This window comes from Acomys russatus, chromosome 4 (assembly GCF_903995435.1).
Source record: "Acomys russatus chromosome 4, mAcoRus1.1, whole genome shotgun sequence".
Taxonomy (NCBI): Eukaryota; Metazoa; Chordata; class Mammalia; order Rodentia; family Muridae; genus Acomys; species Acomys russatus.
The window spans coordinates 12,653,769-12,679,040 of record NC_067140.1 but is presented as its reverse complement, the minus strand read 5'-3'; the positions used below and the strand labels follow the sequence as shown (position 1 = coordinate 12,679,040).

The 25,272-nt window shown below is 49.7% G+C and overlaps 1 protein-coding gene across 3 annotated transcripts in view; it reads right to left on the bottom strand.

Annotated features, from left to right (window-relative positions):
- The window catches only part of Tox2 (TOX high mobility group box family member 2), a 122,139-nt gene that overhangs the window by 70,761 nt on the left and 26,106 nt on the right, over positions 1-25,272 (bottom strand). For all 3 annotated transcript variants that reach the window (XM_051143731.1, XM_051143730.1, XM_051143732.1), the window contains exon 2: positions 8,408-8,473. In XM_051143731.1, coding sequence (XP_050999688.1) covers positions 8,408-8,473 — 66 coding nt within the window. The remainder of the gene's footprint in view (positions 1-8,407; positions 8,474-25,272) is intronic.

The window sequence follows — 25,272 nt, the reverse complement described above, 5'->3', positions numbered from 1 at the left end:
TAGGTTTGACGCCTACCCTAATCTGAGTTTCACTGAATAAGCCAGCTGATTGGACTTCCTTGGCTCATCTTTCTGAGACTACATCTGACTCCTGAGCTGGATACACTTGAAGCAGATGCAACCTCAGTTTTTCCTTCCACAGGGATGGGAACCTTGCTAACATTTCCCTCTAACCGCCCTTCGCCGTGTGCCAGACGCCTGGGTATCAATGCATCCTATTTACTCTTAGCTGCATCCCTCTGAGGGACGTCTAAAGATGCAGCCAAGTCTCGGAAAAGCTGGTTAATCTTTCCAAACCCACAGTTTTCACCTTAGCTCCCCGATAAGCCCATCTCACTGACAACATTTCCTTATTGTAGCCTCAGTTGATTGACAACAGCCTCAAAGCCGCTGGCCTCATCTCCAGGTGCCTTCGGAATGGGTGTGACCTGAGCGAGGTGGAGAAGGACATTCACCAGCAGTGTGGACAGACATGGCCCCTCCTCTGCATTCCTAGGCAAGTGGTAGAGGAGAAAAACCTCCAGGTGACAAGAGATACCCTGGCAGGGTTCTCTGAGGTGTCGCCGGGCGCCCACTCATGGATGTTGAAGACTAGGGCCCAGAGAGGGCAGATGACCCACCCCAGGACACAGAGTGAGTGAGTGCTATTCTAGGTAGGCCCCTACATGCGGCCATGTTTCTCTTGCTCCCACACAGCAAGGAACAAATGTGTAAAGCCAGGGCCACTCTGACTCTCCCCCAGTGAAAAGCTAGGTCCCCCGGGGAATAGTAATTTTGAGATGGGCTGGGGGAGAGGGAGGGACTCCCGTTTTTATGAAAACACTTGAAATTACATTTCCAACCCACTGGCAGCCCCTCCCCCCAGCACCGTCACTGTTTCCACCACAGTTGGAAAGAGCGAATGCTTCCCGGGATTCAATTCCCCTCGTAAATGGTCGGAAGGAAACAAACTATAGGCTGTAAACACTGACTGCATTGTATGAGAAATAGCTTTATGATGGGGAGCCACGATGAATATAGCCTAAGTCCCCCCACTAAAAACCTGTCCCCTAATGTCTCCTATCTGAACATCTTACAGGCAGGAATCTATGACTTTAAAAGACGTGTATTTTTAGCCGCCGGAATGCGAGATGAGGATGGGAGGGACATAAGACTCCCTCTCTCGGCAGGTCTCTCAATGAATCCTGGAGACTCCTGCATTTTTTTTTTCCCTGAGCCTGGGCTTCAGAGGGTGTGTGCACGCCAGCTCCCCGGGACACACACTCCATTTTCTCCTGGTACATAGGGTGGGGCTTTATCTCCTCCCTGCATTTTACTCTCCAGCTGGGAAATGACATTAACTTTCATCAGATCCGAAGCAAATCTATGGAATGGAAGCCTTTTCCTTTCAGGCCCCTCATATTTATTCAGAATTTATGAATCATGTTCCAATAACACAGCCGTAATTATTTTTAAAGTGTGATGCTTGTGGCTTCAACAGGAAACGGTTGCAAAAGGCCTTTTCGCTCTTTGATTGTTTGTAATCTCAGGCGTAATCGCTGCCGTTGCCTTCTCTGAACCGCAGCGGGTGAAACACAATTTCATTTTAATCTTCACCCCAGTTTTAATTAAAGCAATAAAAGCCATGTCATCTTTGCCCTTTGCAATGTACACAGACCCGGAAGCCAAAGTGACTAAGCGCAGAGCCTCAGATTTCAACCCTGGCGGGAGGGTCTCCTATCTACCCATGCATGCGTTTGCTGGGAAGTGGTTTTGCTTCACAAAACCTCAATAGCCTAGGTTTCCTTCCTCACCTGCTGGATGGGGACAACTGTGCCTAAGCAACAAAGGCATCTGTGTGTGGAATAAAGGAGCCCTCTGACTCCAGTGCCTAAACCCATCAATTTTCAAAACTATGGCACCAACCAAGGATAATATGTGCAGTGAGCATCAAACCCCTACCTAGATCTAGCCAAGGGACAGGACATTCCCCACAGTTAAGTGGAGAGTGGGGACTGACTTTCACATGAACTCTGGTGCCCCATATTTGACCACGTCCCCTTGATGGGGAGACCTGGTGACACTCAGAGAAAGGATAGCAGGCTACCAAGAAGACACCTGATACCCTAGGATCATATTCAGGGGGAGGAGGTTCCCCTCAGGCACAGTCATAGGGGAGGGGAATAGGGTGAAAGCGGGAGGGAGGGAGGAATGGGAGGATACACAAAATGGGATAATAATTGAGATGTGATATGAATGAATTAATAAAAAAATTATAATGCAAAAAAATTATTTATTTTGTGTGTGTGTGTGTGTGTGTGTGTGTGTGTGTGTGTGTGTGTGAGAATGCTTTGTCTTCACGTATATCTTTACACCACATGCATCCCTGGTGTCCTCTTCCTAAGAAGACAAGAACATCAAATCCCCTGCAACTGGAGTTGTGGATGGCTGTGAGCCACCCTGTGGGTTCTGGGGCTTGAACCAGCGGTCCTCTGCAAGAGCAAACAGGGCTTTTTAACTGCTGAGACATTTTTCTAGCCCTTTTTTTTTTTTTTTTTTTTTTTGGTGGGATAAATCCAACACTCTTTTCTGATTATTAGTGGGGAAATTGAAGCTCAGCAACACACCAGCAAAGGTTAAAGGAGCTGCATGAGACAAAAACTTGAGGATCGGAACGTCTGCCTTTTTCCCATTCTGGGCATCTTACACTGCCCCCTACTGGAAGGAGGCTTCCAATCCAAAGCCACAAGGACCAGTCTACACTTCCTGCTACAGTGTATAAAAATGTGTCCTCTCACAAGATCTCTGAGGGAATGTGCTATCAAGCCTTGGGACTTGTCGTCAGCCTGCTGGATGAGTATGACAGCTTTAGTCTCTCCCTTGTACATTTCCTTTCGGTAAATTGTTGGCTCAGGTCTCCTTCCCTTCTCACCACTGTGGTTCTAAACTGATTTCTCGTAAGTCTTGATACATTAAGGAAGTCGGTCCTTCAACTACGTTGTGAGCTGAAAGTATTCTTGCCCAGCTCACAGTGCATCTTCACTCTGGTGTTCTGGTATTGCAAACATCATTTCATGTAAGTTTGTGGCCTAGTTTCTAAACCTTTTCCTCAAAAGTTTCCAGGAGGAGTGTCTCCCTGCTCCGAACCGCAATGCATACTAAAGGCAATTTTATTGGTTCGCTTATGATTTCTCTCAGCCCATTTCAATCTTTAATTGATTTCAAATTTGCCTTTAAAAAAAATTTTTGAGACAGTTTAGTGTAGCCCAGGCTGACCTTCAACTTGCTATGCAGCTGAATATGGCCTTGAACTTGTAATCCTCTTGCCTCACAGAGTTCTGTGACTGGTTTTAATTCGATCATTTCTGGAGAGAAAAGGGGCTGTGGATCCAGCACCATGTTCCCTAACCACTACCCGCCCCCAGCACCATGTTCCCTAACCACTGCCCCCCAGCACCATGTTCCCTAACCACTGCCCCCCAGCACCATGTTCCCTAACCACTACCCCCCAGCACCATGTTCCCTAACCACTGCCCCCCAGCACCATGTTCCCTAACCACTGCCCCCCAGCACCATGTTCCCTAACCACTGGCCCCCCAGCACCATGTTCCCTAACCACTACCCCCCCCAGCACCATGTTCCTAACCACTGCCCCCCAGCACCATGTTCCCTAACCACTACCCGCCCCCAGCACCATGTTCCCTAACCACTGCTCCCCCACCAGCACCATGTTCCCTAACCACTGCCCCCCAGCACCATGTTCCCTAACCACTACCCCCAGCACCATGTTCCCTAACCACTACCCCCCAGCACCATGTTCCCTAACCACTACCTGCCCGCAGCACCATGGTCCCTAACCACTACCCCCCAGCACCATGTTCCCTAACCACTGCTCCCCCACCAGCACCATGTTCCCTAACCACTGCCCCCCCAGCACCATGTTCCCTAACCACTGCGCCCCCCAGCACCATGTTCCCTAACCACTACCCCACCCCCAACGCTCTGCCCATGGTTTCTAAGGCTGTATGGAAGGACACAGAAAGTGTCAAAACAAAAGTAGGGGTGGGAGAACCATTATTAGGCTCTCTATGCATCTCTCTTTTCATAAGTTTCATTTAACACACACACACACACACACACACACACACACACACACACACACACCAGGCTTTGATCCACAGGCTGAGAACCCACAGTTTACATGACGGCTCCAAACTTGACAGCCGTCTAACTGCTTTTAAATGAGCCTCTCAAATGTCAAACGCAAGTCCAATCTCCTGAAGCCGGTGTGTCCCAGCTCAGAAGACGGCACAGCCGTGCCTGAGCCTGAGAGTCGTCCACCTCTCTTCCTCCCTTCTTTCTCTAAATCTCTTAGCCTGATTTCCAAAATTACATCTCAGGCCATCCCCTTGACGTCACTTCCTTTGTCTCTACTGCAGTCTAGGACCCTTCACTTGCCTAAGCCAGGTCTCCCTGAGTCTACTCATGCTATTGGGAGCTTTGGCAAACCTCCTGTCATCAATCTCAATCTATTTGCCTCTCTCCAGTCTCTCTCCCTCCCCACCTAACACACACACACGCACAATTTTTCTTAAGGAAAAAAATCAAGAGAACTTTCAAGCAAATCTTCTTTACAGCCATAAAATTGGGAAACTACCCACAGCCAGGAAAAACAGCACAAGACACTAACATTTGCAGTACCTGGAAGGGACAGACATTTGTTGGGCAAAGATGACTAGGGGATTCCCATAAAGGAAGCAGTGTTCGTGTTGACGCAGAATTGACCAGACGCTCATCTTGTGTGGCCAGAATATTATTAATGGGAACAAAACAATAGAAATAAGCCATTGCTGTTTTCTCTGAACACTGGTGGTTGGCACAGGCTCTTAGTTTAGATTTACCCTAAGGAAGCCTGAGATGAGACTCGTCTGAGACACTCAGTGTAGGAAGGAGCATGGAGTTTGGGGAATGAGAAAAGGGGTAGGTGGCTGGAAAGAGAGGAGGCAATGAGGTTGCGATTGGGATGAACAAATAAATAAGTTAATGGGGAAAAAAAGAGGGTAGAATGCAGCCTGGCCCAGGATGCCACGCCCATGCAGGTTACACTGGAGAGTGGGGGGGGGAGGGTTCCTGTAGAGCGAGTTATCCTTCGGAAACATAAGTTTGTCTTTCTGACTGCCCCACCACCTGGTACCCACTTGTCACAGGCCACACTTCTAGTTAAGTTAGCAGTCAGCACCCTCAGCAGCTGGACCTGGGTACTGTTGAAGAGCCCCTAATTCACTGCCAACAGAACCCACATCCCTGCCTTTTTCTTCTCCCAGGACCCCAAGAGGCAGGTGTCACTCTTCCTGTCAGTAGGAAGCTAGCATCACTGTCATGGAGACATCCAGCCCATACTGGGCACAGAAGAGCTAGGAACACGGGTCCAGGTCTGTAGGGGGCTCAAGTCTTTCCCAGGTAGGCAGACGCCCCTTCTTCCCGAACCATGCAACCGGACAAGATGGATCCCTGCAGCTCAGGGTCTGCTCTCAGACAGGAGGGAACCGATCTCTGCTTGAAACATCCTTGAAGCTGCTGTTTGCTAGAGTCATAAGGTGCCCAGTGAACCCTGCTGCTTGGGTGAACTCGGGATGTTAAACGTATTTATGAGTTATATATACCTTCTGGTCTCTGAGACCTTCATTTTCCCATGATCATATGGGTCCTACGTTATGAAAGTGTGTGTGTGTGTGTGTGTGTGTGTGTGTGTGTGTGTGTGTGTGTGTGTATTCAAATACAGACTCCAGGGAAAAGAGAGAAATTCCTAGCTGTCACTTGCCATTAAAGACCAGGGGCCAACATCACAAAGAGCCTGGGTCAATTCATTAACACAACCAGCATGAACTTCATATCCTGTTTTTCACACGGCCGTTTGCAAAGGGGCTACAGAATTTTACAGTTCCTCTCTTTTCAAGAGCTAGCACCTAGTTCCCGTTGCTTGAATCTCTGCTTGGCCTGTGCCTGGCTTTGGCCAATGGAAGGAGCTAGAAGCACTTATAGACCAGGTCCATGTCTAGGCTTCAAAAGGTCTGGCAGCTTTTGGTCTTGTTGCCCTGAGAAGATGTCCCCTACCTTGTGAACAGCATCGGGCTAGCCAGCGATGGGGGGGGGGGGGGGGTGTCAGGAAGGAGGGATGAGAGCTCCCACGGAGCAGAAGCAAAACTCCACCAGCAGCTAGCAAGAGGCTCTTCCATCTCTTACTGTCACCACTCCAGAAAAGCCGCCCAGCTGAGCCCAGTCAAACTGCCAATCAATACAACCAGAAGCTACCTATACATTTGTTGTTTTTAGCCACTTTATTGTGAGGCACTTGCTTTACAGTAAAGAAAGAAAGAAAGAAAGAAAAGAAAACTATGTGAAGTCTAGGCTGCATTTGCAAAATTGCTGATGTAAAATTTGGCTTGTGCAACTGACTGGGCTCAATCTCACAGAATTCTAATTATTACTATTTATTACTATCATTATTATTATTATTATCATCATCATCATCATCAGTTGGAGGAGGATTGCTATATTAGGTATATGCACTAGGAAGCCAAGGCCAGTCTCAAAGTCACTGTCTTCCTTCCTCAGCCTCCCAAGTGCTGAAAATCCAGGCACACATCACTATATCCAGCTTCTAATGTCTTCCCTTAAATTAGGCAGCCCCTCTGGTGACAACAAAAAGGTCTACAAGAGCCCTTGAGGAGTCCAACTACCTTGTTCTCCTGTTAGAGAAGGTGAGGCCACACTCACACATCACCGGAGTTCCTGGAGTGCTCTCTCAGTGACACCCACAGCCTCATGGGAGGATCTCACAGTTAGTATAACCTCCTTCTGCCATGGAAGTCACAGCCTCCAGCTGAGCCACCACACGCATATGGTAGATGAGCACAGACAGTAGCAAGACCCAGACATGAAAACAAATTGGGGGGCTGGAGAGATGGCCCAGTGGGTAAGAGCACTGCCTGCTCTTCTAAAGGACTCGGGATTCACAACTGCCTGTAACTCCAAGATCTGACACCCCTACACCAAGGCACATAAATTAAAAATTTTTTTTAAAAAGAGAGAGAAGAAAAGAAATTAGTGCCGTGAGAGACAATCCTGGTCCCAGTTTGGAAGCGGAGGTTATGAATAGCAGTCTGAGGAGGTGATGGGTTGGCCTTGACGTCAGAGCACAACACGCTACAAAGTTCCATGTGGACTTAGGAATGACTCAGAGGTCCAGAGTAAGCTCTGATCTCCTGGGATGGCCACACTTCCAAGCCGAATCTGAACAACCAAGCATTGTCAGTGTGACATCGCCAGGGCTTGGAGTCTTGTTCACCATTCCCACAGGCTGGCACATGGTAGAGCAACATAAAGGCAGCTTTGCCATGGCAACATAGGGGCTCACATAGGGGCAGGCCAGAGAAGGGCTGTGAGGTGTGGCACCCCCAGTATCAGCATCCTTGCCACTTGAATTGCATTAGATTCCTCACTATCAGAGCTCTCCATGGACCACAAGCCCACATCTTACTCATTTATGACCCCATGGGACCTGTCACAGAATAAGGTACACTATGTCTGTGAATTAATAGGCTTTTGTTTTTCTCCAGCCAGAAAATGTGAACCAGCCACGATGGCTGAGGGGCCAGCCAACCTCAGTTGCCAAGACAGAAGGTGGAAGTCAAGAACAGGGCCAGGCTTGCCCTCCAGCTCCACAGGGTTCCCAGCAACTGGGAAACTCCTTGACCCCCATCCAGCATCTTTAGCTGTCACCATCCTGCAGGCTCTCTTGCCTTAGGGCGCCATTTTCCATATTGTCCCAGCCTACAGCAAGGACACTTTCCCTGGTCACAATCTGTAGTAAGGATGCTCACCGGGTGAGAGAAATGTTTACTCTCTGTTCCCTGTGGAAAATTCAGTGCCGTCTGTGGCCCCAGAGGTCTGCATCACTGGATAGAACCTTCCAGGAGACCTTTGCCCTCTTGCCCCTTTGTGCCACATCCATAAGCCTTCTCAGCAGCCTCAGATAACCGATTCCATGTGAGAGCTAGGATCTGTTGACTAGTGTGTAGACACACGCCCCAGGTGTCCCCACAGGTGCTGTGGAGGGAGAAGGCAGTGGCAGAGAGCATGGAACACCTGACCCCACTGCCATGAAATCTGTCCCTCACACAGGAAATGTGGGCGACACATTTAGAGTGTTATGGTCTCAGCGATGCCCACCGTAAGCCAGCAGTATTCAGTCCTGGTTTGACTGTCTCTCATAAGGACACAACTGATATTTCGAACAACAAGAGAATAGCCTTAGGCCATGTCCTGCAACTCTGACAAAGGCGGCCCTCCTACCTCCATGCCAGCAGCATCTTGGCTCCACAAGCCCAAGACTCAGGGCCCCCCCCCTTGGGGAGGGGGGACTCACCTGGCTGGTTGACAGGAGCTCTGGGTTTCCGTCACTCATCCCCACGTAGGCACTGTCACCATCAAACTAGAACAAAGAGAGAGACGCCATTCTCATTAAAATGTTCCTGGAAGGAACCAGGACCTGTATCCCAGGGAAGTAAATGGGGGGGGGGGGGCGGGGGTGTACTGAGAGGAAGAAAATGCAAGGGCTGCAGGAGCAAGCCTCGGAGCCCAGGATGCCCAAGGCCCCATTGCTGCAGGGCCAGTGGCTCTTGTTCTGCAGCCTCTGGAAGCTCAGGTCAGGACCACCAATCACACACAGGACAAAGACGAGCAATGTCTTCCACTGTTGATATGTTGTCATAGCAGCCTGCCTTGTCAGGCACTGAGCTGCCCACCCCTGCAAGTATACAAATGACTCTTCTTGCCAGAGTGACTGAGGCAATCAGCTAACACTGGAATCCCATGTGCTAGGAAGGGGCCTGAAGTCCGCTGCCTTAGAGTCATCAACAGCCCGCCTCAGAGATACCCTCTACATCTTCCTCCCCTAAATGGCTTTATCCCTGCCTCTGACTCCTTTTACCCATGGCCACAGTCATGAGGACAGTGGTGGGAACAGACAAGGGAGCACAGTCCTGTGTTGGAGAATCTGCCCCTTCCTGGATTCAGGAAGAACTGCTCACCATGGGGAACAGGTGCAGAGGGAGAAACGTGTGCCCTAACAGCGGCCTACTGATGTGTGTCCTTCAGCTGGTGTCCCAGCTTCTGAAACTCCTCATCTTGTCAAACGGGGGTAGGACAGTGGTCCCCTCTTTATGGGACACTTTAGAGCAGCTTTCTCCCCATGCCATCAGGTTTAGCTCAACTCCAGGCAGCCCTTTTTCCTGGAGAATGGCGTCTTTATAGAGTTCCCCCAGGAGCAGAGACAGAGATATGAGTGCACTTTTGAGTGAGCAGTTGCGGAGGGGGAGGGGGGAGAGGGAGCTGGGGGGGGAAGAGGGAGCTGGGGCGGGAAGAGGGAGCTGGGGGGAAGAGGGAGCTGGGGGGGAAGAGGGAGCTGGGGGGAAGAGGGAGCTGGGGGGGAAGAGGGAGCTGGGGGGGAAGAGGGAGCTGGGGGGGAAGAGGGAGCTGGGGGGGAAGAGGGAGCTGGGGGGGAAGAGGGAGCTGGGGGGTATGGGGGGCATTAACCTGTATGGACATCGGCTAAAGGAGCTAAAGAAGATTACTCACTTCACCGTCATCCCATGGTGACATGTCATGATGTCATGAGACATGAACTGCACACACGCACAGAGGGTCGGGCTCAGCATGAAGCAAGGGTTGATGGTCCTTCACAGTCTACAACAACTAGCCATTGTTGTGCCCTGACCTTAGGGGACACACAGAAGCACATATCTTCTGTATCTTCTGAGCAAGATGGCCTCCACTGGGCCAGGGACAAGAATCCTCCTGGAGGGCTGTATCTACTGAGGGCTACATGTCTATAGTTACTACACACACACACACACACACACACACACACACACACACACACATACACACACACACACACACGCCAAATTGTAATGTTCTGTATATTGCTTTGTGTCTCATTTTTTTTTTCTAATGGAAACACACCTTGGAAAGCACTCTGTATCAAGACATAATTGCTTCTGCCAGTCTCCAGAATCCCACAGCAAGAAAGCAGCATAGACACTCAACTATGCTGAGCTTTGGCCCAATGCACGTTCTCTCTTTTACAATTTCAACATGGCTGCATTAGTCGTTGCACGAGGGTGTAAGCCTCTCTATGGGCTTGATTTGCACGAGGACAGTTGTGCAGACACCGGATGTAGAGCTCTGCACTCCCTCAGCCATGTAGATATCTATCCAAGCCCTTCCCTCGGCACTGTGTACAACGGCCCGCCCCGAGGCCAGCCCCCACCCCATCCCACCCCACCCCCACCATGGCCTCAGAGAGCCAGCCTCTCCCACTGCTACCTCTTGTCTTTCCCATAGCCTATAACTTTCTAGCACTCTCTATCACGTCTTCATTTCCCATGCTCAGTGCTTAAGTTGGATTCCCCTGCCACACCAAATGTTCCCAGAGATGTGGGAGTTCGTGCTATGCATGAAAGAGAAGCTTAACCAGAGAGCTGAGACATTTTCTAAAACATTACAACTAAACAGGGGGATGTAAGTTAATAATACATCACGATATGTAACAAGAAAAATGGACTGGAACTTGTCCTAAATCCCTGTGTAATAGCCATCAGTTATCAAACTATCGCAAGAATACAGCTATCAGGCAGGGGGGAAAAAAAGTCCATCTCTTTTTTTGTATACAGTGGGCAAGTGACCAATAAATAAGTTAAATTAAATAAATAAAAAATGTGGTGAATTGACTCTACCTGGGTCCAAGTGCCAGGCTTTCTATAGAGGATCTCAACAGTCCAGTGACGACAACATCCTTTCCCCCATTAAAAAACAAGGAAGCAGCCAGGTGTGGTGGCGCATGCCTGTAATCCCAGTACTTGAGGAGATAGAGGCGGGCGGATCTCTGTGAGTTCGAGGCCAGCCTGGTCTACAAAGTGAGTCTAAGACAGCCAGGGCTACACAGAGAAACCCTGTCTTGAAAACAAACAAACAAGGAAACACAAAGAGAGGGCAAGTCGCTCAATAGGGAAGAGACCACATGAATGCCATTTGTTTTCTTTGCCTAGATTCTTCCCTACCATGCTACAAGCTCCCTGCAATCAGGGACCAAGGCTTTTCTAGATCCTTCCATTTGTCAACAATCATCCCAGGGCCCTAGACACAGTAGACACTTGACAAGTGTGCTTGAGACTCAGGAGAGAGAAGAGTCACCCAGAGTGAGCAGTGGACCATGGCCTTAGACAGGAAGCCCTATTGGAGAGGGTCTGGGGCAGGTGAGGGGGTGGGGCAGTGAACGCCTGTGCGGTCACCAGAGAGAGTCTCACGAATGGGCTCATTCATTCACCCATCAATTCAAATGACATCTAGGAAGCAGCTGTTGTATGTTGGCGTGAAGCTGGCTTTGGCTTAGAGGAAAGACTTAGTTGGTGGACTGCTCCCACAGAACTTCGGCCTTGCCTCAACTGGGAGAGTCTTGGGTGTCTCACACAGTGTCCTGAAGTATGCTGGGCTGAACAGCTGTGAAAGCGGCTAAGGAAGCTGTTTGTCTGTCTTCCTCTGTCAAAGTTACTGGGCAGAGACTTTGAATCCAGGAAGTGAAGTGCGTGTAGTCCTCAAAGGCTCAGAGGGTTCTACTTCCTTGGCCTCCAGAAACAAAGGTCTGAGGTTTCTCCCTTGTTTCTCTCCTCATAGAGGACTCTTTCTGGAAAAAGAGCAAGTTAGCTGAGGAAAGAGTCTCAGACCTACCTACTCCTCCCTTCAGAGAAAGCATGGCCACCTTCCTCCACATGTGCACAGACCAGATGGAAAACAGTCTCATCTCCACCTCTACCCAGGACAGACTGAAGTGAGCAGAGAGTACAAGCACACATACGCCACAAAACCAGATTTGTATGGACCCGTGTCATGCACAACTTGGCCCCACAGGTCTCATATCCATGAGTGATACCAGTGTGCACAGAGCATAGGTGCAGGGCACATTTGCAGACTGTGCAAAACTGGCACACAATCCCCAGAACACGCACAGGAAAGGAAAGGAGGGGTGACGGATGTGGAAACACACCACACACACCTGCAACTGTCTGCTGGAACTCATGTAAGTGTGAACACAAACACGCATTCCGTGTTCCCAGAGAGACATGTTAGGTGGCACGTGGGCAGAAATCCTGTGCACATCTCACAATTTATCGGACCCTCTGCCAAAATTCATTTTTCACACTGCACAACCTTCTGCGTGCTTTAAAATGTGCCTAAGAATTGCTATGAAACGTCAGAACATCCTCTTACCATTGCCTGGAATAGATTAATTTTCCCCATTTCATATTCTAATTATAATTCCTTTCCCCACTGCCATCTTCAGTCCTCATTACAGCTGGAAGATTGTTCTGCAAAAGCCAGGCCCTTCATCTTCTCTTCCCAAGAGTTTTGTCATGGAAATGAGTTTTGGAATCTGAAAGAACCCACTTTTTTTTTTTTTTTTTTTTTTTTTTTTTTGCAACTATCGAATGTGTAGGGATAACCCTTTCATGTCAGCCACCAGGGATAAGCTCACAGAGGCTTCTAAAGGGGCTGTCTCTCTCCATACTGTGTGGCCGCCTCAGGAATAGGAGCTCGTGGGCCTCTATTCCAACAGCCGCCCCAACGTAAGCACGTCATGTCTCCCCGAAGGATTGTTCTTATCTTAAAAGATACCTCACACCCCCCGCCCCAAAAAAAGGGCAGCCAGAGTGAAAAAAGAGGAGCCCTGATCTGAGAGACAGAGTGCAGCTCTATCTGTCTCACCTTAGGCAAGTGCCTTACATACGAGCCTTGGCCATATTCTTTCTGGCCGACAGTCTCTGACTCAGGATAGATAAAAATACCTATCTCTCACAGACACGTGCTATGAGATGGAGACACACGGGAAGTGGGCAGATGAAAGGAGGAAGAAAATAACGGATGGATTGATGCAGGTACAAAATGAATGAGGGATGGAGAGACAGGTGGATCCGTGGATACAGGACTGATAAATGATGGATGGAGGCAAGGACTGAAGGATGATGGATCCACGGGTAGACAGATGCAGGGACGAATGAATGAATGAATGAACACGTGTGTGTGTGTGTGTGTGTGTGTGTGTGTGTGTATGATTGTATGTATACATGGGTGGATGGATGGATTCATGCGTGCATAAGTAGGTATATGAAGAAACCAAAGAATGATGGGTGGATGGATGGACGCAGCAATACATAGATGTTTGGATAGACAGATAACAGATTGCTTGGTTGATCAGCTGATCCAAGGAGCAATGAGTGAATGGTGGACAGGTGGATAGATGAGTGAATGATCAGTTCCTGGGTAGATAGGTAGATGGATGAATGATGGGCAGAGGAGTGTCGAGATGGAGGAGGATACACAGGTGGAGGATGGAGAGCATACATCTCACTGTCCAAAGGAAACATAATACAAGGCAGAAATGTGATCCGCAGGTGTAATTTACATTTTCTAGTAGTTGTCATTTAAGAGCAGGTAAATCTCATTTTAATGAAGCCTTCGATTTAGCCTAGCACATTTATCATATCATTTCAACATACAAGCAACGTTAGCCTGTTAATTGTTGATAGGATGGTTCAATCGTGAGGAAAAACAGAAAGCCTGCCTGCGTGTGATGAGTGGATATGTGGGTGGGACGGTTAAGTCAAGAGGGAGGATGAACAAGTGGGTAAGATAAAATGGCTGAGCATGAAAACACGGGTGCATAAAAACATTGGGATGGCAGATAAGATAAGCAAATGGGTGGTGAGGGTGGGAGCCTGGGATGCATGGGTGGGTGGGCGGGCGCCTGGGAGGAAACAGGCTAGATGCGTGGTGAATCAGGAGAACTTTCCCCGAACAAGATTACATCATCACAGCTGTACTACGTCACCATCTCTCAGGTACTCACTTATCTTTAGCCAAGTCACCCCAAATTCCAATCTACAGTTTCTTCTTGGTAATTTTCCCATTTGGCCTATGACCGGTTCAGATAAAAGCCCTCCATCACTGACTGCAAGGGCGTGGGCTGTCTCTTTCACTGGCGCTTCTAGTCATAACAGATACCACCGCCACACAGGCCCAGCTCGATATTCTGTGTGACTCCGAGCTTGTTCTACCTACGCAGTCTTCTCCAATCTGATCACTCACGAAAGCTTTCTGCTTGGCTCCTCCACTGACCTGGCATCATGAGGCTGTCCCTTTGCTCTCCAGACCAAGCCCTGCTTGGTTTCTATAGTAACCCCTAAGACACACACACACACACACACACACACACGTGTGTGTTTCTGTATGTATGTATATATATATATATACACATATATATAAGCCATATATGTATATACATGTGTGTGTGTATATATGTGAGCCATATATATGTACATGTGTATGTGTGTATGGATATATATTTGTACACACTCACAAACACATCATTCAGTCCTGGATCCTGTGGGGGCCTCTGACGTCTGTCTCCTTGCTCTTACCTTATCTTTAGCCCAGAACACTCTCTTTTTCATGGCTCTGCTCCCTGAATTCCAACTTTTTCTAACTTCTGTTTCTTTGAAGGCAATCTGGCAACACAGTCTACCCTATGGTCTTTCACTAAAAATTCACACTTTTTTTGTCCAACCTAAAAGCGGGTAAGATCAGCTGTGGGCTTACTTCTTTTCGGCACAGTGCGAAAGCTTTGGTGACAATATGGATTTCAGAATCTGAGTACCACTTCCTCTGGGTTGGATCCACAGAAGGAATGCAAGTTCCGTTAATGCTGAAGTGGTGAGGAGGCCCACCTGTAGCTCCAGTGTTTGGAAAGTGGAGACGGGATCTCCAGAGAAAGCTGGCTAGTGAGGCCAGCCAGTCAGTGAGCTCTGGGTCCAAAAAGACCCTGCCTCAAAGAATAAGATGGAGAGGGACAGAAGAGGACTCCATATGCGCACACACATATGTGCCTGTGCACCCATATGAACACATGTGCCCACATGTATTTGAGCATGCTTACACACATGTACACACTAAAGAAAACAAGGTATTATTCCTACCTTACGACAATTATTATATCTGTTATCAGACAGCCAAAAGCAGGAGTGGCTGCTTGTCTGCCATGTGCAGTATGCTAGGTATCCAGTGGGTCATGGTGATCAAGCATGGCCCTCTGTCTGGGAGCCATGGAGAAGTGATGGCTCACCACCTTTCCTGCCTTTCCTCGGCTCTGCAGATGACAATTGGCCATTCCCTGGCCCCAGCTCTAATAACAGGTGACTACAGACCAGTTCACATCCTGACCTGCCAGGGACAGTTTTGCATTTGGCCAGCCTCTGAAAGCCACGTGACAAATAACATCCTACTTCAACGGCCTCGCGCCACAGCTGGGTCATGTGGCCAGCCCAAACACATCTTCTTTCTAAGCACATTGGGTCTCCATGCGTCCCTGAGCCACGCAAATCCCAGCCCCTCAGCTTGATGAACTCAGAAAGCAAGGCACAGAACATAGCCTCTTGCTACACCCTCAAGCAATGGGGTTTTCTTTGGCAACCGAGACAGGGACCCAGAAGAAGAGAAGCAGGGAGGATGGCTTTTCAACAGAGGCACTTCCGGGGTCAGACATAGGCACAGACAAGGCAAAGAGCAGGAACATGACATTCAGGTTGCTGTGAGGATGCGCCAATGACCACCTTTCCGGACTCAGACTATGCCTGAGCATCTCATTAGAACCCTGTAGAAACAGCAAGGCTGCCACGGCCAGCCCCCCATGAGAGAGAACAAGGTGAGATTTCAGGTAGTTGGAAGCTTGCCCGGAGCCACTCAGTGCTTTTAAACCTGCCCTTGATCCCAGGTACCAAAGCAGCAACTGCGAAGAAACAGCTGGTCCTCTACTCTGCACAGAGACAACGGGTCAAAGATGAAGGATGAACAGCCCTCAGCCCAGCCAGTCACGAGGCGCCAGGCGATGTGCCTGCGGCGATCTGAAGAGAACCGATCAAAGCAGCTCGCCGCTCCTGCCAGGCTTGATGCAGCCGTGACAACACTCAGTCTACAGAGACAAACTTGAGCTCAACAGACAGTGGCAAGAGTGTGGCAGCTGTGATCTGGGGTCTGCCGAGAGTGTGGTTTCATGTGGAGTCTCAGGAGACAGTCACGGAGAGAGAGACCTCTGCAGATGGAGGGGGGCGATCACAACTGCCATAACGAAGGGAACCCTTGGGCTTGAGCAAGTCCAGGCCCACCACCACACGGGGAAGGGCAATTATAATTTATCCAGCTACAGATGCCAGGCTTCCAGGGTTCAGACACTGGGCAGACTGCGTTCTCCACCCACCTGCAATCTTCACTTTTGACTGATGTCTGTGTCTTGTGCTCCTCACGTGGGAAATGAGTATGACTAACTAACCCTGGGGTTAAACAAGTGAAATTGTGAAGGGTGCCTAGACCCTCATCTTGGAGTCCAGAGAAAGCTATCGGACACACCCAGTTCAACAACACTGGTCATGTTCTAAGGAGAGGCTGCCCACTGAGTTCTGAGGTCTTCACCATGGAAAAGATTTGGTCCACACTCTGCCTGCAGCATACCACCTGACATAAACCTGTTAAGAGAGTCTGGCCGTGAGGTGTTTTTTTTTCCCTCCATAATAACTTGTTATGTTTCGTTCATGAAATGCCAATCATCTGTGTGTGACCTGAGCGTCCCCCTCCCCCACTATTATGCCTGCCTGATGTGCTGGGTGTCCCTGCTCTGCTGTGCACAGTGCTGGGTGTTCTTATGTCACTCGCCCTGGAAGCCCAACACTCCAGCTGAGGCCCAGAGAGGTTTGGGGCTTTGCTTAAGACCACACAGGCACGATATACCCTGGCTGAGTCTGAAGCCCAGGCTGTGTGGGACCCCTCAAAGGCTCACTTTCTTCAGAGGTGTAGCTATTGGTAAGTTCCCACATCCTTGTAAGTGACCCTAATGAAACTCATCAGTTACCAGAAGGAAAAAGGCATGGAAGTAGAGAAGAAAGAGGAAGAGGTTTGCAAGAGTCCACGGAGGATACAAAAGAGCAACAGGGAGCAAACGTGACCAAATGCACATTGTATGTCTATGAAAATGTCATATTATAATTCATTACTCTATATCATTAAATATGCTAATAAAAACGTTTTTTTAAAAAAAAAGTTCACACTAAAAAAAAAATTCACACTGGCTTCCCACCTCAACTTCATGCAAGCTGTGTGGGCCTGAGCAGGTGACATCATCGTCCACAGCCTGGACACAGTTTTCTTGATTCATCAGGAAAGGGAAAGTCTTGACAATCGCCTGCCAGAAAGTCTAGGAATGGCCTCATGAGAAAGCCCATAGCTCTGGGCCCCCTCAGGACCCTTGTTCCCACTAACCACAGAAGCTGGTAACATTTGTTTCAGTCAATAAAAGTCATCAAGAAATAGTGTGATGGCTATGGTCACCATGGTAATCACAGATGAGTGTCGCCAGGTGCCAGGCTCCTCTGGAAGGTGGACTCCATGTACCTCACAGATGGGGACACCTAGCACTCCCACCAGGTGCTGTCCACCAGCCACCCAGAAACGTGCTTTGTCAATACCAAGGTGTTTGAGTATTAAACATAGCCAGCTGTCAAAGATACAAGAACAGCAGGGATGCCCAATACTTCGTCAACATTGTTATATTGATTGCACACCGAAATGATCCTTCAGCAGACCTAAGTCACCAAGAAGATACCACTAAAGTTAATTTTGCCTCTTTTTTTTACTTCTCTTGGAATGTGGCTACAAAGGTGTTCGGAATTATATTATGTGGTTTGTCTTACATTTGATTTGTTTCTGTTTTTCTAGCACTGGGGATGGAACTCAGGCCTCCTACACACTGCCCAGACGCTTTGCCACTAAGTTGAAATCCAGTCCCACTTGCTTCCATTCTCTCCTTGACCATGCTGATCTAGAGATTCGGGGCCAACCACTATCCTGTCCCAGACCCAGAGTTCTGAACAGAAGAAACTCAGCATCAGCAATAGCCGAATCCAGGTCTTTCTGTCAGTGTAGGGAAACTGGGGCTCACAGAGAGACACGTAAAAGGCAAGAGGCTGACAGAGAGTCATTCAGTCATTCAGGGAACGTTCGCCGACACCTCACAATGTGCTGCTCTGAGTTCTGGGGTGCGGCAGGAAAAAAAAAGCTGAGGGCCATGCTGTCGCTCAGGGCTCTCTCCCTGCTGCCATTTTCAGGACATGGTGGGTTTGCCGGAGAGGTCTTGCCTGGCCAGGTCAGTAGTTTGGGCAGGAGGTCTCACCGCCCACAATCCGCTCAGTTACAGATCTCTTGGCCTGCAGGTGGGTGCTCCAGATCTACCGCAGAGATGCCCCCTCCTCCAGAGCCACTGGTGGGTCCTACCACAGCACCTCAGTCAGCTGCAGCTACCCAATGGGTATATCATGGTGGCCTGGTGCTGCCTCTGGTAACTCACATGTCGAGTACGTTACCGCAGATTTATGGCAAAAATTATCCTCTCTCTCAGCTCCATTTAAAGCCATTTGGAGCTCGCTCCCATCCCCGATTATAAATCTAATTGCACATTCCAAACAGACAAGCGCTCATTAAGCTTTAATTATGCACATGTTGTTTTCAACAAACATTTTCATTTGGCCGCTGTGAGGGGGAATGGTGCCAAGGGGGCTGCAGGCCTGGCTGCTGCTGCTGCTGCTGCTGCTGCTGCTGCTGCAGGGGGCCGGGACTGGGAACTAGGTCAGGGTGTGGTCAGATGAGGTTGACTACGGGGCAGAGCTAGGAACCCATCAGACTGGGCTCCACACGGCTCCTCATGGGAATCCTAACATATGCATGCACAGCATCTCCCTGACCCTGGTCCAGCCTAAGCCAATGCCAATGAGCCTCTCTGAGGATGGGGAGAAGGGAAAATAGCCTCCTCTAATCCTGATCTCACCCATACCCCACAGTGCAGCTGGTACTTTGCTCTTTGCCCCTTCACTCAAGATCCTCATGTGACTCTGCCCAAACCACTTCCTTCCAAGTCCCACCTCCCACTGAGGAAGACTCCAAAATTGTGTTGTTTCTTGATTTCTGGACAGGATCTTTGTGATATAGCCCATGCTGGCTTTGAACTCACTGCAATCCTTCTTCAGAACTCTTTGCGCTTGGGACTACAGGCATGTGTCACTCACCACCGTGGCCACTAGAGGTCAAAAATCCTTGAAGCGAAAGTGGCACTTAAAAGCATTTGAAAATATGCCTTGCCAGCCCAACCACCCGTCCACCCATCACACTATAAACAAAGTCTCTCTTCTGCCCTGAGGTGACTCGGGTCCCCACATGCACCCAACGGTCTGCATGCTGGGACTGTGTCTCCACAGCAGCTCCCTTCTCGTTCCTTTCCACATGGCTGGTACCTAGGGAAGTGTCTATGCTGCCCCTCCAGAAGCCACATGTAGGCCAGACTGGCTGCCCCCACATGCCGGGGACATCTATAAAGTAAGATAGTTATTGGACCAGGATGTCATAAGTACCTAGGACCGTCCTCCTACTGTGGGTGGCTCTCTCCAAGGAAGAAAGGGCATCCCCAGCTCACTGAGTGGCTACAAACAAGGTCTTCTGCTTTCTTAGTATCTTTTTATCTGTGTCTGGAAAGGCTAAGCAAACTCTCCGGGCCCCTCCGTGGTCCCTTAAGTGTGTACTTGGTTCAACAGCCAAACCTCTTCCTTCCTCTCTGAAGAGGAATGAAGAATGGAGACCCATCCATGCAGGGCTGCCAATGGGTCACAGGGCAAGCAGGGGTGTCTAGCTGGTACACACTCGGACACTGCAGGTCAGGATGACAAGCACCCTAAAGCCACCAAGAGGCTTTCTTTCCTATAAAACTGAGTGAAATAAGCATGGATTTAAAATTAGAAGCCAGAGTTGGCTCAGCATCTATGCAGCTCCTCGGAAACAGACTCTGAAGGTGACAGATACAAGTGGACATTCACCGGGGAAGCCAGGAAGCAGGACCATAGTGGACTTGTGCAGCCTGTCCCAAGGGGACTCAGCAGGCAAGACAGCCCTGAGGAGAGATGTCCCAAATCAGAGCAGGGAGCCATCAGATTCAGGCTTCCTCCTTCACCCAAAGCCATCACCAGAGCGACGCACCCTGTACGCACCCTGTGACGCACCAGGAGCAGGTAGCATGAATGCCTCAGTCTTGGAGACGAAGTGGGTGGGTCAAACGCTCACATTAAGTAACTTGCACAACAGTGACACAGAGCTCGCTGAGTGGGTGTGCCCACATTAACTCATTCGGACCCTCTGAAACCCCATACGTTAAGTAACCAGGATCCAGACTGCCACCTGACAGGGGAGGAACGAAGGTCTAATGAGGTGAAGCATTTTGTCTAAGGCAACACAGCTAGGAAATAGGAGATATGTGGCTCGAACTCAGAGCCCATGCGCCTGTGACCAGGCTAAGTCTTCTCGGTGCTCTTGCCCTGTGCTTTCCAGGACAGCTGTGGTTAGCAGCCTCGAGCCCTGGGCTGCCCAGAACTGCCAATATTTGTGCCTGACAATGATCTATCTTCTGTGCGGTTGGGAACAAGGCCCAGAACAGATTCTTGCCAGAGACAATTAACTAAAAGCCGCAAGAGCCCTGTGTAGGGCGAGACAGTGTAGGGGCGCGGGGTGGGGGTGTGGGGGGGGGGGAGGGGAGCCGAGACAATGAGCGGCAGATGATCTGGAAGATATTTTCTGCCCAGTGCTGCAAAACAAGGCCCTCAATCATGCCACAAAGGGCTGGCACTGTTGGAAGGGAAATATGTCGACGACAGTGCTTAGTGTTGGATGATGAGGCCGTTTTAAGAGAGAGAGAGAGAGAGAGAGAGAGAGAGAGAGAGAGTCTTTTGAAATTGTAATTTGACCTAGAAAGGCTTTTCTGGGTCACCTGAACCTGCCACTTGTGCATCTAACCCCAAAGCCAGCGAAGACAACGCGTGCCAGGCTCACTTCCCCTCTATCCAGTGCCCACAGAGGAGAGCGTGTTTGTAAACACTGCTGGTAGATATGTAAGCGCCGGGTTACAATCTGTCTTTGGGCAGCACTTTGGGTGGAGAGGGTACTGACTGCATCTCTAAAAGCCTGTAGATCTGGGTTCAAGTCCAGGCTCTGCACTTGGCTGCTGTGTAGCTCTATGAGCAAGCAGGGATCTCGGCTCTCTCAACCTCAGATTCCTCCCCTGTAAAGAGTGGAAGCAGGTGTGGTGGCATATGGCTACAATCCTAGCATTGGAAAACCGGAGGCAGGAGAGTCCTGAGTTCAAGGGCAGCCAGGGATACACGGTGAGACCCTGTCACAAACAAAGAAATGGAAACAAAACAGGGTGTTCTGTACCCGGCAGTGAGCAGAGTAACGCAATGCCTTCAAGAGGCTAACTTTCTCCCCTCACACACGCACCGTCCTAGGCTGGGGGTCACCCCTCTGTTCTTCACTCCTGGACTCTTCTTATCCCCCAGATCTCAGCTCTTCCTGGAGCCCCAAAGAAGCTGTGGAGCTCGGGGCTGTCTCAATAGGCTTTTTCTCCCTCAGAAAACAGAGATGTAAACTGCCCTGATTTGCACATCCTATACCTAGAAGTAATTCTAATTCTAATCTGTCTTCACAACTGTGCCACTTAGCTTAGGAGAACTCACAAGGTGTCAAGGCTGGTCACACTTCAAACTTCTCTGCATTCCCACGAGGGAAACCAAGGACAAGGCTGGTAGATGTCCTTCAGCTACGGGCAACATCGTATCAGCAGTTACCACCTAAGCCTGTGTGTGCCGCACCCCCCCCCCCGAACAATACAGTTATGGCCCAGTTCCTGCCAGAGCTCAAAGGTCTTTCCCACGCCTTGTCTTGAGCACTTGTGATGCTGTAAGCCACGTACGGCTCAAAGGGGCACCTGAGACACAGAACGGATATCCAGGGAAGCTCAGTGCTCACAGGACATGCTGACCCTCAGAAATAAGGAGGCACTGTGTTGGGGGTTGGGGGTACATCTGTCAGGTAGAACAGGTAGTAAGATAGAGTGATCCAAAGGTAGATCCCTTGGGGGTGGGGTGAGAAGATGGGTGCGTGTGTGCATGTGTGCATGTGTGTGCGTGTATTAGCGGAAGATGGCTGTCTCCAAGTCACTGAGGTGGGTATCAGTGCACAATAGGAGAAATGGGACCAGCAAACACCAAAGAGAACACGAGGAGAGCCTACAGGAGTGTTCACAGAGCAGTGAGAGGGAGCTTGCTTTGGTGAGGGGGTGAGGCATTCTGCAGGGTGGCCTGCAAAGCAACGTGACAGCGGCACACAATGAGACCGTGTATGTGGCCCCAATGCCATCTTCTGCCCTCAGCTGGCACCAGCTCATGTGTGATGCACATATGTTCATATAGACAAAACACTCATACACATAAAATATAATAAATGTTAAGACTTTTTAAAAGGTGTGTGTGTGTGTGTGTGTGTGTGTGTGTGTGTGTGTGTGTGTGTGTGTGTGATGAGGGTGGATGTTAATGTTGGAGCTCTTCCTTAACTGCTTTTTGCCTTAGTTTTTAAGACAAGAGACCTCTCACTGAAACCGCAGCTTGGCTAGGTAGCCAGCACGCCCCATGGGCCCACCCGTCTCTGTCTCCTCAGGGCTGGAGTTACAGGTGCGTACACTGATGTCTTCTAGCGGCTGCTTAGGATCTGAACTCATGTCCTCACTCTTGCACGGCAAGCACTTTGTCGACTGAGCCATGTCCCCAGCCCCAAAATAAGGACTTTGAAACAATAAAACAGAGGGGCAAATTTGGAAGGTTAGCCCCAACGAGGCAAGGAAACACTGGGCCTAAGGGGGATTCCCTCTGTGCCGGGAATCATGGGATAGCCTTTGAAAAACAACCTCACTCAACTTTTGCAACAGCCCCAGGTGACAGATGACAACATCACTTCTACAGAGGAGAAAACAAGTGAAATGTCACTTGCAGGCTGTGGGGGTCACACAACTAGACTGTGGCAAAACCAACTCATAACTCTGCCAAGAGTCACGCTCATCACGGGTGACTTTATTTCGTCTTTCCTTTTGGAAACAAAGAGATAAAAGAGCGATTATTTAATAAACATGGGACGTCAGGCTCATTCTGTTTGGGAACGTTGAAGTAGATAACCACAGCAAGGCACCAACCTCAGGCGCCACAGAAGGGTTAAGAGTTAAGTACACAAAAGCACGTCTGAGGCAAACACTCAGACTGGGGAACACAATGCTTATCAGATCCGCAGAGGCAGGGTGACTTCCTCAGCCCTTGAAGCAATCACAGAGAAAGAGATTGACAGGTTCAAATACACACGCATTAATATCTTCTGCGGGAGGGAACGTAATAAAACAGAAATGAAAAGGACATCAGACTAAGAAAATATCAGCCCCAACGACGAGACAGTTAATATATACGATGTAGAAATGGCTCCGTCGACTCGAACTGAAAGCAAGATGCTGAGAGACAAAGAGACGTGAGATTCAAACGGCAAAGTCACCTGAGAGGCAGCATTCCAAGAAATAAATGTGTGCTTGATTCAGTGGCAATCACCTAAACCAGCAATCGTGGAGCCAGCATCTTTTACCACACACACAAAAGATCCTGAGCTGACTGGAAAGTAAATATGGTGGTCACCAGCGATCAGACAGCAGGGAAGAGTACCCAAGACCTCCGCTTATATCTGAAGCCATTCCCTCCTCACACTGCCTCGCTGCCTCAAGGACACCCTAGTATCTGTGAGGCACAGGCACTCTTTGTCCTCCTGCAGCTTATGGTCCATTGATAGGGACTGGAGCAGGAGTTCAAAACAGGGTGAGGGACAGGCTTGCTGGAGCCTTGCCAGGGGCCATGCACAGAGGAGGTAGCTTGTAAGCATAGGTGAGGGAGGAGAGGGCGTGAGGCAAGAAGGAGGTTAGAGGATGTGCCATCCCCAGGCCTCGGAGCCGAAAAGAAAGAAGGCCCCATTCGGAGATTGTGGTGGGTTGGCAGGGAGAGCAGAGGAGGCAAAGAGACAGGAAAACTGAGGGAAAGGGCAACAGGGCCGCAACTGGGAACGGACATAAAGGGCCAGAATTTGCGCTGTGTTTCAAAAGCAGCTGTGGATGGTCCGGAGGGAAGATGGTCCTGCCCACGAGTAAGCACACATGGCTGTGGCCCCAGGTGGAGTCAGGAGGAGATTCTGAGTTGGCTTCGCACCCAGAAGAAACCCTAGGCCGGGCGTGGTGGGGCATGCCTTTAATCCCAGCACTTGGGAGGCAGAGGCAGGCGGATCGCTGTGAGTTTCAGGCCAGCCTGGTCTACAAAGGGAGTCCAGGACAGTCAAGGCTACACAGAGAAACCCTGTCTTGAGAAAAAACAAAAAAGAAAAGAAAAGAAAGAAAGAAAGACAGGCAGAAAGAAACCCTAGATAAAGCACCAGTAAGCAGAGGCTAGGGGGTGCCTGGGTTGCTTGGTAAAGTGCTTACAAGCTGGGCGTGGCAATACAAGCCTGTGATCCCAGTTCTGAGGAAATGAATACAGGCCAGCCTTGGCAAACTGGTGAGCACCAGTTCAGTTAGAGATCCTGACTAAAAAGAGAAAGTGGGGAGTATCTGACTGACCGCGCGTGCAGGCACACGCGCGCGCGCGCGCACACACACACACACACACCCACACACACACACGGGGGCGGGGGGAGTGTAGATGTGCATATATACACACAGACACACACACCAACAGCAGCAGCAGTAGTGGTAAATAGAACAGTTCAGCTGTAGCCCCAAAGGAGAAGCATACACCGATGGCTACAACGGGAAGTCTGTAGCCAGAACAAAATCACCGCAGCTGCAGCGCTCGACAGAGTCAGTCGCTGAGGCTCAGGGGTGAATGAACAAGGGCAAAGGCCCACTCAGGAGACAGAAAAGGGGTGACTCACACTGGTGGCAAACCCTAATTTCCTCTCCTTGGTCACACATTTCCTTTTGATTTCTTTTTCTGACAATTCAAAAGAAAAGGATATTTTCCTCTTAAATTCATAGCAGAAATGTTTGCATGTGTGGGCTCTTCCTGCCCCGGGTTTTAACCTCTGCCCTGACCCAGCAGAACCCAACTTCACCCCAGGTGAATGAGAGAGGATGTGGGCTGCTGGGAAAAGAGAAAACTGTGAGGTTCTAGGCTATGCAGGGCCAGAGGGAGCAAGACGCAGGGCTCCGCGCCAGCCAGAACCCATGCCATTCAGAATTCT